Genomic DNA, 17137 nt, shown 5'->3' with positions numbered 1-17137 from the left:
CGCGTAAAAGATGGGAAGTGGAAATACTGCAGCTCAGAACCTCCGAGATGTCACGCTTCAGCACCGGTACTGTCTCTCCTGCTTTCCGTTGTCTCTTTTTTGTGTGTGTAGGTTTCCCAAACGTAAACGATACCTGCCCTCGCTCCTCCAACCCTGTTTTCCCACTGCGTCTAAGGTGGCTCTGCTTTGACCTCGTGGTGGTTTCCAGGAATCGAGGGATTACAGGGTTTGCTTCTTACCGAAGGTGGGAGGCTTGCTCCCAGAATCACGGGCCTGTTCGCTGGGGCAGAGCCATCTTGCCCTGGGTGCTAACCCCCATGTGCTCTTCGTGGCTCCGTCCCCTGAGCCCACCCCTTACATGACTTCACCTGGAAGCCAAGGCTGCTGGATGTCATGAACTTCTGCATTTTCCGAGTGCCCCCCGCAGGCTAAGCTCTGTCACTCCGTGGGGCACTAGCGCCTTATTGGCAAAATGCATCATCGTGACAAGGTGTTTGGATGATGGATTGCTTAAACGACGAAGCCATCAAGGCATAAGTCCAAGATGAGATTACATTTAATTATGGGATAGAAGAATTCTCGTCTGTCATTCTGTTGATGAATTAACTGAGGGAGGGAATGTGAGCGTCTCAGAAAAGAGGGGAGAGGAAGACTAAACGTACTGACTGAAGGACAAACAGGGGAGACCTGTGATACCCTCCCAGGAACCCACTGGACAGGAGAGTTCCTTGGACAAAGCCTGACTTCTCTCAATTCCTCTCCAAGGTGCACACCTCGTCTTAAAGACATCCTTTACAGTTTGTAGCTCTTTCAAAGAGTGTTCCGTGGAGTCCCCAGGGCCACTGCACTGGAATGCTTGCCGGTCGTGCTCTGTCCATGGCGGGGCTGCTGGAAGCTGTGGTTGGTCCACAGCTCGGGAGGGAGGAGCCCGCACTGGAATCGGTGAGGCTGTATGCGTGGTCCCCATGACCAGTGAAGCTGGTCCTCAGGTTGGATGTGTCGCCCCTACGCATGCTTCAAGTCTTTCTTCCACGCCTTGCTGGGAGCTAGAGAACGTCTGGGGGCTCAAGAATGTGAGACGCGTCCCCTCCCACGAATGTACAGCCCAGACCAGGAGTTCCAAGACCAGCCCAGACCCAGATCCAAAACCAGGAGTCACAGGATGGTCTGGAAAGTGGCCTGGCATTACCTGAATCTCAACTTTCAAAGCAGCAGGGGGAGTCACTACTTACCTGATAGGATAAACGTTACCCAAATCCAAAATGGGTTTATTGTCAGCCTTTTGTTCCCTGTTTCAATCCAGCCACGGCACTGGCCCAGGAAGCTGCATCACTGGGACCTCGGGCAGCAGCTCGGACGCAGGGACTCGAGAGCACCACGAAATGAAAGAATGATGCCCCGGGCCCAGCACTGCCTACCTTGTTCTCCCTTCTTGACCTCCGCCCTCAAGGGAAATCAGAATGGGAAAGGTTGACAGGTTCACTAGGTGGGCTGGGAGAGAGCACAGGAAGGGGCTGGCAGAGGAGGGCAATCCCACGGCCAATATCCCGGCAGGGAGACCTTAGCTGCTGCACTGAAGGGACCCACGGGGACCTGGGCCCAGGATGGCAAAAGCTGGGAGTGTGTGGGAGAGCCCTGGGCCTGCCTAGACAAGACCTCCCGCTCTGAATGGGTTCAAGCCAACACCGAAGGCCGCCCCGTGCCCTTGACGTCTGTTTCTTTTAGGTTTGTGATATAAAGTTTATTTTAAAATAATTGTAAGATAAAAAGACAGCCAGTTTAAAGAAAAAGAAATTTAAATAAAACACTGGCTCAGAAAAGAAACGGCTGTTTGTCTAATGCAAATTAGTAACCAGACAAGAGCAAGGCTGGTCACTCGCTCGTCATGGAGCAGGCTCTCTGAGTGGCTGGGAACCGTTTCCATCTTGTTGACAAACACATGTTGCAAGGCAGGAAATTACCCTCCTCAGTGCCTATTTTATCTCTGTTTAATTGCCGTTTGATAATAAATTACAACACAGAGTCCATTAATTAAACTAACAATGTCTGTGGAACACCAATTCCTTCTTCTGGGAGTTGCCTTGATATGGGAGCTTTGATTCAGTTTGTTTGCCCAACAGCACTTTATGAAGTGGTTTAAAAAGATGCCAAGGCACGTGACTGGTGGGGCAACACTCCTGGCCTAGGGGGAGCGGGTTTGGGCAGGAGGGGGAGGAAACCTTGGTGAGCGTGAGGAAGGGCAGCCTGGCAGCTGGAGAGCAGTACCAAGGATGCACTCTAATTCAGAACATGCGGTGGAAGAGAAAAAAACCAAAACGAAACATTAGGTCTACTTTCAAAAAATCAGCTGCTGGAAAACGACCATGGTCCCCACTTACAGGAATTCATCCCAGAGTTGGAGGGGTGGGGGAGCAAAGACCAGCCTGATCTGGTTTGCCATTCCATCATCAACTAAACGGAAGGAGAATTCATTTGGAAAAGTTCTGCATGCAGGTGGAATGGGTGAGCGATGAATTCTAGATATTTCCCAACAAAGCCCCCTGTACTGGGCTGTGAAGGCCCCCAGCTCCCAGCAGGAGAGGAGAACTTGGTGCCCGGCTCCTGTCCTGGCAGGGAGTAGGCAGGTAGTCACCAGGGCAAAGACTCTCCTAACATTTCACCTGTGCTGTCTGGGAGGTAGGCTACCTGGGCATTCCAGCTGGATGGGTTTAGCAGGTGACCAGGTGGGACCTTGAGGGAGGGGATGCAACACGAGTAAAGGCTCTGGACAGAAGGGGTTGGAAGGTCAAGTTCTCAGGGAACTGCCCCAGACCGTTTGGAGATGTGGGCATCACAAGGGTGTCAGACCGGGGTTCTGAGCAGTCAGGGTACATGGGGAGGGCAGGGGGCCCTGGGAGGAGGTGGCCGCAGGTCTGTGAAAGGCAGATGCAGCCGCCTTCATGCCCTGGCCCTCAGGTTCAGTCAAAAACTTCCTGAGTGGCTTGGAGAACCTTCCCCTGAAACACCCAGGTGAAAAGGCACTGCTTCGAGCCCTAGGAGGAAGCCCTCAGGTCTCTGGGAGGCATTTACTGGACCATTTTTATCCCTTTTCTCATTCACAGAAGTTGGCTTGACGGGCTGGTTTTTGACTACGCAAATCCCTGCACGTGATAGTGTCTGTTACCTCACAGTTAATAAGCACTCAGTTCAGATGGGACCTCTTCAGAAGGTCGGACGAGGAAACCTGGGAGTTCAGCGTTCTAAAAGCTACTCCTGGCATTTCCCAAAATGATGCTCACGTACAGCATGGTGGCCCAGAAGTGGGCATCTCCAAGGCTCCGTGTCCAGGCTCCAGCTGCCCTCCTGGCCCAGTACCACCACGTCACCATCTCCTCTCCCAGCCATCCCGCCCGAGACTAGTGGGGGTGGATAACTGGCTTGTCATCTGACCTCTTCCAAGACGCAGCCTCTTAAATGGCTGACACAACCATCCCCTTCAGGCCACAACTCCCCACCTCCACTTCCCCGGCCACCAAGACTTTTAGGGCACTTTACTCCTCCAGACCCTGGCAGGGAAGAACTGGAGAGTCAGTAGGGACTGACGGTCAGGATGGCTCCAGAGCGTCCATCCCTCTCTGAACTCCTCCGGGACTGGCTGTGTCTGATCTAAACGTATCATTAGGGCTTCCCTGGTGGCGCAGTGGATGAGAGTCCGCCTGCCGATGCAGGGGACACGGGTTCGTGCCCCGGTCTGGGAAGATCCCACATGCCGCGGAGCGGCTGGGCCCGTGAGCCATGGCCGCTGAGCCTGCGCGTCCGGAGCCTGTGCTCCGCAACGGGAGAGGCCACAACAGTGAGAGGCCCACGTACCGCAAAAAAAAAATAAATAAATAAATAAATAAACAAACATACCATTACCACACTGCCCCCCACCGCAGCAGCAGATGAACCTTCAAGGGCTCCCCAGTGCCCTCAGGGTCAAGTCTCAAACTCTCCAGGACAGCATCCTTGCATCACTGGGAACTTGTTAGAAATGCAATATCTCAGCGCCCCCCACTCCCCTCCGACTCAGAAACTCTGAGGATGGGGCCCAGGAGCTGTCATAAGCCTTCCAGATGATTCTGCTGCACACTGACGTGTGAGACCCAGTGCCTTGCAACATGTCTTATGAGGCCTTGGAGAGCCGCCTCTCCATCTCTCTTCTGCCTCATCTCTCAGCACATCCTTCCCTCTTGCATTCTAAACCCTGGCCAAACTGGGCCACCTCTGCCTCTTAGCACCCAGCATCCCAGGCTATCTCACTCTTCTCACATCGTCTACGCTGTAGGTTTCCTGGTCTTTCCTCCTCCAGTCTAAACCGCTTGAGAGCAGGGGCTGTATCTTATCAACTGCCAAACACAGTCGCCACCAGTGACTGCAGTAGGTGCTCAAGACCCATCTGCTGAGGGAAGGAAGAAATGAATGGAGGAAGACACTGGGCTCTTCAGCGCCTCTTGCCTTTGATGTTAAAGCTCTGTTTCTCCACGGAAGGAAGCAGGTCTGGGCTTCCTGGTCGTTCTTCTACTCCCTGCGGGCACTTTTAGGCAGTGGTAGGGCTCAGGAAATTTTCTGCAATTAAATGGACTGGATTTGAACTTAAAATGCTTGGGTTGTGCTGGAGAGCCTGCTCCAGCACAACCCAAAAGAGCCTGTTCACAGGCATTTGCTCCTCTGTGCCTCAGTTTCCCCATGCTGCCTGCTTGCCTCCTAGAGTGACCGCAAGGAGAAAAGGAGCAAATTCAGCCTGGCGTTACTTGTCCACTTTCAGAGGACACGTCACACACTGAAGGGAGCGGAGGGTCTGGATTCTGAGAACTACCTGCGGTGATAGGAAAGGAAATACAGCTCTTCTCTTTCCAGATGCTGGCTTAATGGGAAAGCAAAAGTGCTCCGAGCGGAGAGAACCACGAGCCATAAATGCACGCGAGAGTCTGTGTGTATGACCGATGAACGTGAACTTGGCACGTAAGGTGTGTGTCCATAAAACATGAGAGAGATGAAGGGAGCTTACGGGGCATTCTGTCCACTGTCTTCCTTTTATAGATGAACAGAGATTGTAAGTCTGGCTTAGAACCAACCATCTTGTGCTCCTATGGGATTGAATATGTTTTCCCAGTTTGTAGCTTGCCTTTTATTACTATTGGTTGACATAAAATTGGTTCAAACTTTGATGCATGTCAAGTCTAATGACATTTTTGGATATATTTTCTCCCGGTTCTAGAGGATTTCTGCTAAGCTCTTGGTGCACACACCCATACACGTGCGCGCGCGCGCGCACACACACACACACACACACACACACACACACTGAGGGCTAGCACAAAGCTGTCAAAGGAAGCTCATTTACCAGGCTCTATTTTTACTCTGTTGGTTGATTGTTTTGCCCTTTTTGGTTATCTTTGCTATCTCCTGGGAGACCAGAAGACACGTGTGTTCTTTGAAATATTACTGCAAGCACATTTCTCCTTCTCAATCAGTGCTTGGCACTTGTACCAGCACTTACAGATCAGGCCATGCTTACCACCAAACTGGTGATGGCCTTTCAGAACAGAGATATCAATCAGATTCTCATGAGGGAAGCTGCTAACTCTTTGAAGTTGTAAACAGGCATATTTGGTTATAATTAAACATATGTACACGTGGCACCCGTTTGCCTATTAGCAAATGACACAAATTGTATGCAGTCTCGTTTCAGTAGGAAATGTGCCCATTGATCCTCTTAATATCTGTGCTGATGCTACCACTTGGGAATCTTTTCCCCGGTCTCTATAGAGAAACCACCAGAAAGCCTCTCGGCTGCTCAGAACAGTTAACAATTACCAAAGTAGAGGACAGGAGTTCCCAGAAGTCCTTCAAATCCCCTGTAGGTCCGGTGAACTTACTCCCTTCCTGATCCGAGACGGGCTCCTACCTGGGGTCCCCAGCCATGGCACGGGTACAGTATTGCTGTGTGGTTCTCCAGCGGCCCCTGGTCCAAGCAGACGTCTTTTGCCTTGCTGTTGCGAAGCTGCAGGAAGAGGCAAAACGTGACCCGTCAGAGCTCATCTGGTGGAGCTGCTACTCCCCATCCACTGCTCCACTGTGGCTTGGTTCTGACTTCTTGATGCAAAGGCCATGAGACCCACACCCCCGCCCCCAAGTAAGGACCGAAGCTTCAGTCTGTGAGGTGATCACTTCAGCAACAAAGTCCTCCAGTGGGTGGTGTGGGTACTGGCCCTCTGCCTGTGACACACACACATGCACGTAGCTCCCCCATCCCCAGCACAAAGGAAGATCTCAGAGAACCTTTGGACATAGGAACATTGACTACACGTTGGTTATCCAAGTGGACCCCGGTACCAGCACTGGTTCCCACAACCCTGGGAACCATGGGACGGCTTTTCAGGTCATTACTGGCATAGAGGCATGAAAAATAGTAATCAAAAGAGAAAAAAAAAATCTTGCCGTCAGGAAAAGCTCAAGCAACATTCCTTTATATATTCAAAAAATATTTACTGAATGCATACACTGGGCCAGGTTCCATTCTAAGAGTTTGGAATGAATCTGCGGAGGAAAAAACTTACCTAAGGACTTACCTGTAAGTTCTTACCTAATTTGGATGTAAGAACGTACCTAATTTGGATCTCCAGGCCCACTGTGATTCTATATTGGTGTCCATCCCACCCACCACCTGAAATCTCAACCAGTGGGAAAATGGCAACATTGTTGCTCTACCCCATACATCTGAGCCCCCTCCGGATTATATTCTCCATGGAAACCACACTAACCAGGGATAAGTCAAGAAGAGAGGCACGGGGCCATCTGCTTTTGTGCACCCAAGTTGTGTCTGGGTTCAGACAACTGAGCAGACTTCTAATAACTTTTTAAAAAAGATTTAAAAAGTAACACCATCTCATTGAGATGCTTTGGAAAATACAAAGGAAAGTAACAATGGTTCACAATCCTCTTACTCAATTTTTTCCCCAACTTTGGACAATTTAATTTTGTTCCATTTTGGCTATAATGAGCAACAAAGGATAAAGCTTTGTTCACGTTTCAGGTTTCCTTAAGAATAGACTCCTAGAACAGAGCCTACGCTATCAAAGGGTGTGGAGACCTTAATGTTCTTAAAACCTGCTGCCCAACTGCTTTCTGGAAGCTTTGGACTAACTGGTATTCCTATCCAGAAGGTATGTAAATACTTAACCAGTCCTGAGTTTCACCATTTAAAAGTATTGTGTTGATCAAAGTGTACAAACTTCTAGTTATAAGATGAGTAAGTTCTGGGCATCTATGTACAACATGGTCATTATAACTGACAATATTGATAGCAACATACTTGACAGTTGCTAAGTGAGCAGATCTCAAATGTTCTTACCACAAAAAAGAAATGGTAATTATGTGGCATGTTAGCTAATGCTATGGTGGTCATCATTTTGCAATACATAAGTGCATCAAATCAACAAGTTGTACAGCTTAAACTTACACAATGTTATATGTCAATTATATCTCAAAGCTGGACAGAGAGAAAGAAAAAGAACATCAGCTTGGGGAAAAAAATCAATGGGGGAGCGTTTTTTTTTTTTTTTGGAAGCTACAAGTTTCAAGCCAGAGGAAAAGCAGCTTCTGATATCTATAACCCCTTTTCTCTTGGAAACCAATTCCTTATATTAAATCCCATGTTTGAAATACCTAGGATAGATTCTCTTTTTCTTTCTGTCTCTCTCTTTCTTTCCTTCTTTCTTTTCTTTTTTCTTTCTTTCTTTTCTTTCTTTCTTCCTTCCTTCCTTTCTTTCTCCCCTCCTTCCTTCCTTCCCTGTAGCATTCTTTTTATTTATTTATTTATTTATTTGCGGTAGGCGGGCCTCTCACTGTTGTGGCCTCTCCCGTCGCGGAGCACAGGCTTCGGACGCGCAGGCTCAGCGGCCATGGCTCACGGGCCCAGCTGCTCCACAGCATGTGGGATCCTCCCGGACCGGGGCACGAACCTGCGTCCCCTGCATCGGCAGGCGGACTCTCAACCACTGAGCCACCAGGGAAGCCCTGTAGCATTCCTTTTAAACCCAAGGTTCCAAAAGTCCATAAAGAGGGATGTAGAGAGAAGTGATGAATCAGATCTATTAAACAACATTCCCAAAGTTGGTCCAAAGAGAGCTATTTTTAAAGAATTGCAAAGCTAGCTTAGGAGACCAGCACTATGACTTTAGTTCTTTTATGGATGCTTTAAGGAAATGCTTGTTGCCAGTGCTTTCGATGGTGCAAAGATTAATTACATGGAAAAGCCCACAACTTCTGAGTCAAAAAGTAATTCAGAAGAGTTAGATTTTTGAAAGTGATGAAATTTTAGAAATACCTTTACCAATGTATTTTGGTTTTATTTTTCTTTTTATGTATACATAAGAGCAATATGGTAAAAATGTCTACTGAAGTCTAACAAAGCATTTAAACTAAGTGTAAAATAAAAATTAGAGGTGATAAAAATTAATAAAAAATATTACTGTTTGAGAGCAGACAAAAGATATCCTGTTTTTATAAATTTATACTGAATAGTAAATTGGAATGCTTCATGTTTAGCAATTATTCCCTTTTTGAGAATTACCTATGTATTTTCCCATTGGGATCTCAAGTGGTTTCATTATAGATTTGTAAGAGCTCTTTACATATTAAGGATATTAATGTTTTTGTGGCCTATGTGTTCCATATAATGATTTCAGAAAGCCAGGCTTTTAAATTGTGTTTCTAATGTTTATGCAAGCACATCTCTCATTCAGTAACTTAATAAATATTTATTGAGGGCCTGGTACTGTGCTAAGTGGAACGAGCACAAAGATAAAAAAAAAAAGAGTCCCTGCTCTGAAGCATGGTCTGGAGAGAGAGAAAGACACAGGAAGAGCTAGTACAATGACTGAATTATGCCAGGGCAGCAAGGAGCCTGCCTTCACTCCGTCTGAAGGCTTCAGAGACTAAGGGGAGATGACACCTGAGCTAAACGTTAAAGAGGATAAGTGGAAGAGATGCTGGCAATGTTCTGTTTTCCACCCAGGGGACGGCTACATGGACTTTTGCTTTGTATTATTATGTTGCACATGTTTCGTGTATGCATATTGTATGTGTGTCATATTTCATATAAATAATGCTAAAAGAAAAAGAAAAGATGAGCAAAAGTGAACTAGGGAGCAAAGGCTTTTCAGTGTGAGCCTAGCACAGAATTTGGAACAGAAGAGTTGGTGGCTAATGTTTCCGTACACACCGAAGTGCTTTTGCATTGGAAAGGCAATATCTTACACATGTAAGAGTCAGGACATAAAGTATTTGCATATATTTAAAAATTTTTTTCTTTTTATTGAAGTATAGTTAATTTACAATGTTGTGTTAGTTTCTGGCGTACAGCAAAGTGATTCAGTTATATATGTGTGTGTGTGCGCGTGTGTGTGTGTATCTTCTCTATATGTATTTATATATATATTCTTTTTCATATTCTTTCCCTTTATAGTTTATTACAAGATATTGAACATAGTTCTCTGTGTTATACAGTAGGACCTTGCTGTTTACTCTATATGTAGTAGTTAGTATCTGCAAATCCCCAACTCCTACTTTATCCCTCCCTGCATATCTTTCTTTAAAAATTAATTTAAGACATTCCAGCTAATAGAGCAGAATAAAAATGTACAACTCAAGGAAGAAAGACTTATTATCTAAGTGGGTGTAGGCCCCAACACTGCTTGTAGGGTGAGGCAGAAACACCAGGGGCTGACACCTGCTCAGAGGTGTCTGTCTCCCTTTGCCTCTGTGCTGGGGTCTGGTGTGGCAGAAAGAACTAGTAGCAGTGAGCATTAAAATACAATTGTCTGAATAATGGTAAATTCTGTCACGGAACTGCATTTGACTAAAAAGTTATTCTTCAAGAAGGTATAAAGTGCAAATAAAGTATAATAATGTTTGAGTTTTAACATTCCACATAATGTTAACAAAAGACTGAAAATTCACATCAACCGATGAAGAGGTCGGTAAAAGTTCTTGTATTACTTACCACTTGACCCTTCATTTTGGAGGCTCAGAGATTAATTTAAAAAATAAATTAGAGGTTACCAAAATGTAATTATAAGAACAGGGCATATACAGTGCACATGATGAGAAAGCTTTTTAAAAGCCCCCAAACAAGCTAGCTAAAAAATGAAGAAAGAACAAGGAGCATTAAAACCAGAAATCCTCACTGGCCTGGGGAAAAACTCCCAAACAGAATTGTACACGAAAAACAAAGGCCAGAAAGTACTCATATAGTGTGATATTCACTCTGCCTTCCTCTTTTTCCCACTGCTCTGGGGTCTGGGTGTGGTGAAAAGAACCCACAGGAGTGTTAAAAACAGAGTTGTCTAAATAATGCTAGATTTTGTTACCAAACCGAATTTGATTCAGTTTGGTTTTTTCCATTTAATACTAGAGTCCACCTGAAATATATTTCAGTATATGGTGAGCTCAGCAAGCAGAGAAGGAGTAAGAGAAACCAATGCCCTAACGTGTTAACATCGATCATAGCTGGGAATTGAGATTTTTAAAAAAATAATTAATTAATTTATTTATTTTTGGCTGCCTTGGGTCTTCGGTGCTGTGCGCAGACTTCTCATTGCGGTGGCTTCTCTTGTTGCGGAGCATGGGCTCTAGGCGCGCAGGCTTCAGTAGTTGTGGCACACGGGCTCAGCAGTTGTGGTTCGTGGGCTCTAGAGTGCAGGGTCAATAGTTGTGGCGCACAGGCTTAGTTGCTCTGTGGCATGTGGGATCTTCCCACACCAGGGCTCGAACCCGTGTCCCCTTCATTGGCAGGCGGATTCTTAACCACTGCGCCACGGGGGAAGTCCCGGGAATTGGGATTTGACGTAAGTTTTATCTTTTTGTTTTCTATGTAACGTATGTATTGAATTTATTACTTTAAAAAGATAGGAAAATTTGCAAAAACAAAAGGCTTCCCCCTTCCAAAAATCAGATTATGATCTCTATGTTATCTCCAAGGCCACTCCACCCTTCAGCTCCACAGCTGTCATTTCCACTGTGCTTCATGTGAAGGGCAGGCCCTGGAGTTGTGCAGTCCACAGCCTGGGGAACTGTGCCCTGGACTTCTGGCATTTTCTCATTTTTATTCTTTCTCTTTGCAAAGGTATTTTTCTTCATTTATAAAATCATCACATAAACATTAGTGACACTTGGGAAAACATGATAAACAGTTCCGCATAAGAACTGTCTGTCCCGCTACGTAGAAGTTTTACCTCCCAATACTATTCTCTTGCTTACTTCCGATCTAAAATGGTAGCTAATCTAATTTTATAATCCTGACTTTTTCCTCTTAAGTCTTATATTATCAATATTTTTCTCACATCATTAAACTTTTGTATACACCTTTTGAACTGGCTGCAAACTACTGCAAACTATTAATATAGTATATTTAACTAACCTTCAAGTTAAATTCAAATTTTTGATCAAGGAAAAAATAAATCCCCAAGGTGAACAATTTTACTCGCAAATCTTTGTCCTCATTTCAGATTATTTGCTTGGGATAAGAGTGGAGAGGAAAGTATGACTATCATTAAGCCTTTTAATACAGGTGGTTCAAACCATTTTTTAAAAAGCTTGTTTCAATTTGCACTCTCACCAGAGGACCTGTGCTTTTCCATATTACTAAGATCTCACTGGCAAAGTACCAACATATAGTCCAAAATTGAACCTTTGTTCATTTGGTAGAAGGAAAAAAGCTACCTCAGTGTATTTTAAATTTTAATTTCTTTGATTATGAAATAAATATAAAAATTTCATCCACTTGTATGTTCTCTTGTACTTTGTCTATTTTTCTTTGGGGATGTTTTATTTTCTTATTTAAATGAAAATTTTTACTTAAATCAGTTCACAGAATTCATTATACATTAATGGTATTATCCACTCATCTATAGTATTTATGACATACAGATTTCCACCTTGGAATATTATTTCTCCATTCAGTTGATATATAGATTATTTTAATATTTATGAGCTCATATCAAATATCATTTTTCTCTGCATTTTCTTCCATAGCTTTCACTCTTAGAGAGCCCGTCCCCACAGTTCAGATTCATATCTATTTCCGGATGGTTCGATCATGGCTTCTTTTCTTTCATTTAATGCTACAGTCCTTCTGAAATATACTTGGGGATATGATATGCTGTAAAAATCTAAGTTGTTCTCTTTTCCAAAGAGCTGGGCAATTTACCCAATTGTCTTACAAATAATCCACTTACTGCCCACTATTTTTCGATGCCTCCTTTATAGTTGATCTTTGAAAACCAAAAACAAAGAGAAACATGTGGACCTATTAATAAGTAGTAGGACGTACCAGGTACTGGTCTAAGAACTCTATATATGGCGGCTTGTTTCATCTTCCCAAAAACCCCACGCAGTAGGTACTTTCACTTCCCCATTTTACAGATGAGGGGACAGACGCTGAAAGGAGCCACTCGGACTTGAATCCAGCAGGCTGGCTCCAGAATCTTCACGAGTCCTTAACCACTACACTCACTGCCCCTGCAAGAAGCAAGCTCCCCATCCAGACTCCAGCCCCACAGGGACACTTCGCCTGCACCTTGATGATTTAACCTGGGGCTGATGTACTCCCTACAAAAGGCTTCTCGCATAAAACAGAAAAATTCACAGTTGTAGAAAAGGAAACACTCTAAGTCCATGACAGTCTTCCTAGCTTCAGCCTGATTGTCACGGGGAGTTCCAGGGAGCCCTGGGAAGAAATCCGAATGCCAGAAGTGGTGGGCTATCTCTGGTGGGTCCAGAGCACCGGGCTCCCGGAGCCCTGACCAGAATCTGTGCCGCCGATTCCTCATCCAAACACACAGGGATGTAACAGGGAAGATGCCCAAGTGCTTATACACATGCATGTTCTCAGCAGTGCTGCTTAGAATATTGTCTTAAAAAAAGGAAACAACAGAAATGTCTATGTTTTCAAGCAAAACACAGCATACACAAAAGGTACCATTTTATACAGCCATTAATAATGTTGCAGAAAAAGGCTTAACACAGGAAAATACTCTCTATTATTAGTAACATTTCAAATTATTAGGCATTGTGGACAGCCTGGTTTTAGTTTCAAATATCTATATACATCTATACCCATATCTATATCCATAGAGAGGTGTATATAAAAAGTATATGTATGTATATAAAAACTATATTTTTAGTAAAAAGAAATACACACACACACAGTAAAGCAGACGGTACATCCAAATGTACTTTATCTTTGGAATTAGAACGCTTACGTCTAATCCTGGCTTCATGACTTACAAGCTGTGAGACCTTAGATAACGTATTTCATGTCTCTAACTCTCAGCGTTCCTATCAATAAAATGGAAATAACACTACTGCCTAGTAAAGTGAGGGTGACTGAACACATACGTGAAAAGCACTTAGAACAGTACCGGCACATTGTTAAGTGTTCATTGCTATGATCGCTATTTTCAAACTTTTCTAAAATGCAGGTTTATGGCATTTGTACTAAGAGAAAAGTCAATCTGTTTCAATATTCAGAAAGGTGACATCATAGAAAATCTGAGAAGAGCAGCCGTACCCTTTCTTTGGCAGTTAAGTGGCTCCGGCCCACGGCACTGGGCAGTGGACAGACAGGTCCAGTCCCCGCCTCTCTTTACACCCAACTTCCTGCTCAATGTCCCAGGTACATGTCCCAGGGGACCTCAGAATGTCCTAAACAGAACTCATGGTCCACTCCACACTCCACAGAATGTCCTACAGGTCCCAGGGGACCTCAGAATGTCCTAAACAGAACTCATGGTCCACTCCACACTCCACACCGCCCACGCCCCCACTGATTACATGTATCCCCCCACCAGCCGGTGAGAGCCTTGCTGTCAAAGCCTGCACCTCCAAAAACTAATCATTGAATGAATGAATGAGCGAAAGTCCCTGTTCCCTGTTTTCCCCCAGCAAAGCAATCCACAGCCCACCGCACAGCCACCCAAGCCGAGAGCATGCGTGGTCTTAATTACCTCCCCGTAGGCAATGGTGTTATTGTATCTTCTCATTTCTGGGTAGACGTGGTCCAGGTACCACTGGAAATTCTTACACTTTAAACTTTTCCTTAAGGCTTTTCTTTCGGAGACATCGCCTATGTCAATTCCTGGATTCTGAAAGTAAGCAAAGGGCATTAGTGACCAGGGGGCGCTGGCCAGAGTGGAGGACAGGCAGCATCACCTTTGGGGAAACCGTCGGAGAGAAATCTGAAGCCCTTACTTGATCATCTAGCCCCGAGCTAGACAATACTGTCCCCCGAGCACAGCACGCAACCCCCAAAGTCAGCCGACCTTACCATCATGAAAGGGATCCCGCGACACACTGATATTGACAACCTAGGCCCCATCTCCATCTCTGCCATTTCTTCAGTGACTCTCAGGACCCAATTATTAGAGGAATTATTTGATTAAGATGAGAAAATAAACATCTATAACCTCCTCCCATCTTTCTTTTCCGTACACGTGTAATTTCCCCCCTTTGCTGGCTCTTTGCGAAGTTCATTATATGCAGATGTGAAAATAATTTTCCACTGCAAAGCTTGTAATGATGCTCTAATGAATAATTCACTCTGCTTTTACAGAAGTGAACCTGTAATGTGCTGCTGTGTGCTGACAGGGGAAAATAAAGTAGCTGAAATACGATTCCAGAGTCAGCCACAGGATGGCTGTGACCCAGTGCAGACAGGATACGCGCTCCTCCATGGCGGACAGCCAAGCATCATCTTGGAGCAGGAGAAATGTTTAAATGATTTCATTAAGATTTCTTCTTCAGCAGCTAAACAGTGATTTTTTTTTTTTTTAAAGAAAAGTCCCTTTAAATGTCAAACATTAATATCCAAAGGCAAACCTGGGCAGTGATATTTAACTCTTTGTTTTAATATCCTTAGCGTGATTAACGAGGATGGTCATTTATGAAAAGCCTGGTAGGGAACACTGGCATTAGGGACCGAGGTGGTTTGTAATGATGGAGAAGCACTGAAATAGGGTTGGCAGCCCTCACTTCTTCGGACCCCAAGTCACACGCCCATCCTAGATCACAACTCTCAACTGCAAACAAGAGAAATGACAACGTCTGTTCCACTGATGTCACAGGGCTGTGGGCAGAGTTGAGTGAAGATGCCAGTTCACATCCTTGCCCTGCCATGTGCTGGGTGTAGGACCTTAAGCAAGTCAATTTAACTTGCCAGAGCTGCACTTTACTCATCTGTAAAATGGACATCACAGTGGGTTCATATCAAGCTAGCATTTATTGAGCACTTACTATTTGTTATGCTCTGTTTTAAGCCTCATTTTTATCCTTCCAGGAGCCCTATGAGACCAGGGTTAACAATCTCTGGTTTACAGATGAGAACACCAGGGCAGGCAGTTCCTCTGTCATGAGGTTGTTATGAGGGCTAAATGAAATATTGCAAATAAGAAACTCAGCGAGTACCTGGGAGAGTGTAAGGAGCTCAAGAAAGGCTGCCTATTTTTATATAATAATGTGGAAAATCATTTCTAGTTTAACAGCTATAAAGTGCTGCATGGCCATAAGGGGGTTTTCAGTGCTTTAGAACATGATTTCAATAATTGTAACAACAATGATATAAAAATGCTTCACTTTTAGCCTCTTTATCCACAAACCCGCACATATTCAACTGCATTTCTGCTGTCCTGGGCTCCAGCCTCCTGAAACGCAGGGGCTGCCACTTCTCAGTGGGAACAATGCCACAGCTCGGACACCTACAGGTGCTCTGGCTGAACAGATAAACCCAACTGTGGCTGAGGGTATAGGTCACCCCGCTGTGCACTGGAGGACGGAAATGCTTGCCAACATTCCATATCCTGTGCCAGGCACTGTTTTAAGTACATCACATGTACTTAGTTTTAGTACGTTAGTACTTAGTACTTAGAGTAAGTACTTCTGATTTAGTTCTCACAATCAACCTAGGAAGGAGGACCTGCTATTTGCCCCATTTTATAGCTGAGGAACCTAAGATACAGAGATGATAAGCAGATTTGTTCAGGATGTCATAACCGTAAATGGCAGGGCTGGGATCCCAACCAAGCCAGAGCACAACCGCCATGCAATACTCCTGTGGGGCTGTAGTAACATGGGGATTTTCCGAGATTATATTCTGGGTAGAATATGGAAGAGAACCGAAGAGCCATGTAAACAGGGATCCAGCATACAGCAGGGACATACGTCACGGGGCAGCTGGAGCTCCACGGGAGGGCACACTGTGAGAGCAGACGGCAGGGTCTGGTGCCAGAAACGTTGGGCAAGGATCTTCTGGACATGGTGTACATTCAGAAGCAGGGTGTCAAGATTAATATGAGACCAGAATTAACACGGTGAGACCCCGCTAATCTCTGTAAATGGATCTAGAGATTTCCATGGTGCTGATCCCCATGTAAAGCAGGGGTTCTAAAACCTGGAGGTCTGTAAGCCACCTCAGAGTACACTTATAATTTTGCAAGGGTGAGCCTCTTTCTGGGGAGGAACCATTGGCTTAGTAAAGGGATCAGTGACCCATCAAACATAATGTCAGTGTTCTAGGGTGATGGGGAGGGCTATTCGGTCCTACCTCCAGTGGCAGATTCCACGCTATGTACACATGAGACTTGTAATCGTCCATCCAGACCTCGGCAACCCGGAGAGCGTTCCTCTTGGTGTAGAAGCCAATGTTGCTGTTGTATGGCTTCTTCTTCCGCTCGATGTGGGCCACCCGTGAGCAAGGCAGGACCTCCATGCTGCCCCCGCACAGCCACACCTGGGGAGGGGGGCAAGGACTTCATCAGCCTGACAGAGAAATTCCCAGAGGCCACTGCTCCCTCCCCCAGGCCCGAAAGCAATGGTTCAGGAGACAGCCTGAGTGAGAAATGTGTTTTCACATATAAAGCCACTGAGCTTTCAGGGTTGGTTTGTTACTGCAGCATAACCTAACCTCACCTGACTAAAACTGGTAGAAAAGATGGTTTTGGGGAGCTTTTCATAGATACAGCAGCTCAGGATATTAAAATGCAGCTCTTCCTAAGAAACGCCAATACATGTGATGTGCTCCTGGTGACGCATGGGTTTTCTTAAGTTCTCAGTGGTGCAC

General features: G+C 45.2%; 1 protein-coding gene across 1 annotated transcript in view; it reads right to left on the bottom strand.

The window, feature by feature from the left end:
• The window catches only part of GALNT17 (polypeptide N-acetylgalactosaminyltransferase 17), a 448716-nt gene that overhangs the window by 13244 nt on the left and 418335 nt on the right, over positions 1 to 17137 (bottom strand). Inside the window, exons 7-9 of the mRNA XM_067705964.1 lie at positions 16622 to 16807; positions 14031 to 14168; positions 5930 to 6025 (exon numbers count right to left, since the gene is read on the bottom strand). Of these exons, the coding sequence (XP_067562065.1) occupies positions 5930 to 6025; positions 14031 to 14168; positions 16622 to 16807 (420 nt within the window). The remainder of the gene's footprint in view (positions 1 to 5929; positions 6026 to 14030; positions 14169 to 16621; positions 16808 to 17137) is intronic.

This window comes from Pseudorca crassidens, chromosome 15 (assembly GCF_039906515.1).
Source record: "Pseudorca crassidens isolate mPseCra1 chromosome 15, mPseCra1.hap1, whole genome shotgun sequence".
NCBI classification, from domain to species: Eukaryota; Metazoa; Chordata; class Mammalia; order Artiodactyla; family Delphinidae; genus Pseudorca; species Pseudorca crassidens.
This window is presented reverse-complemented; position numbering and strand designations above follow the sequence as displayed.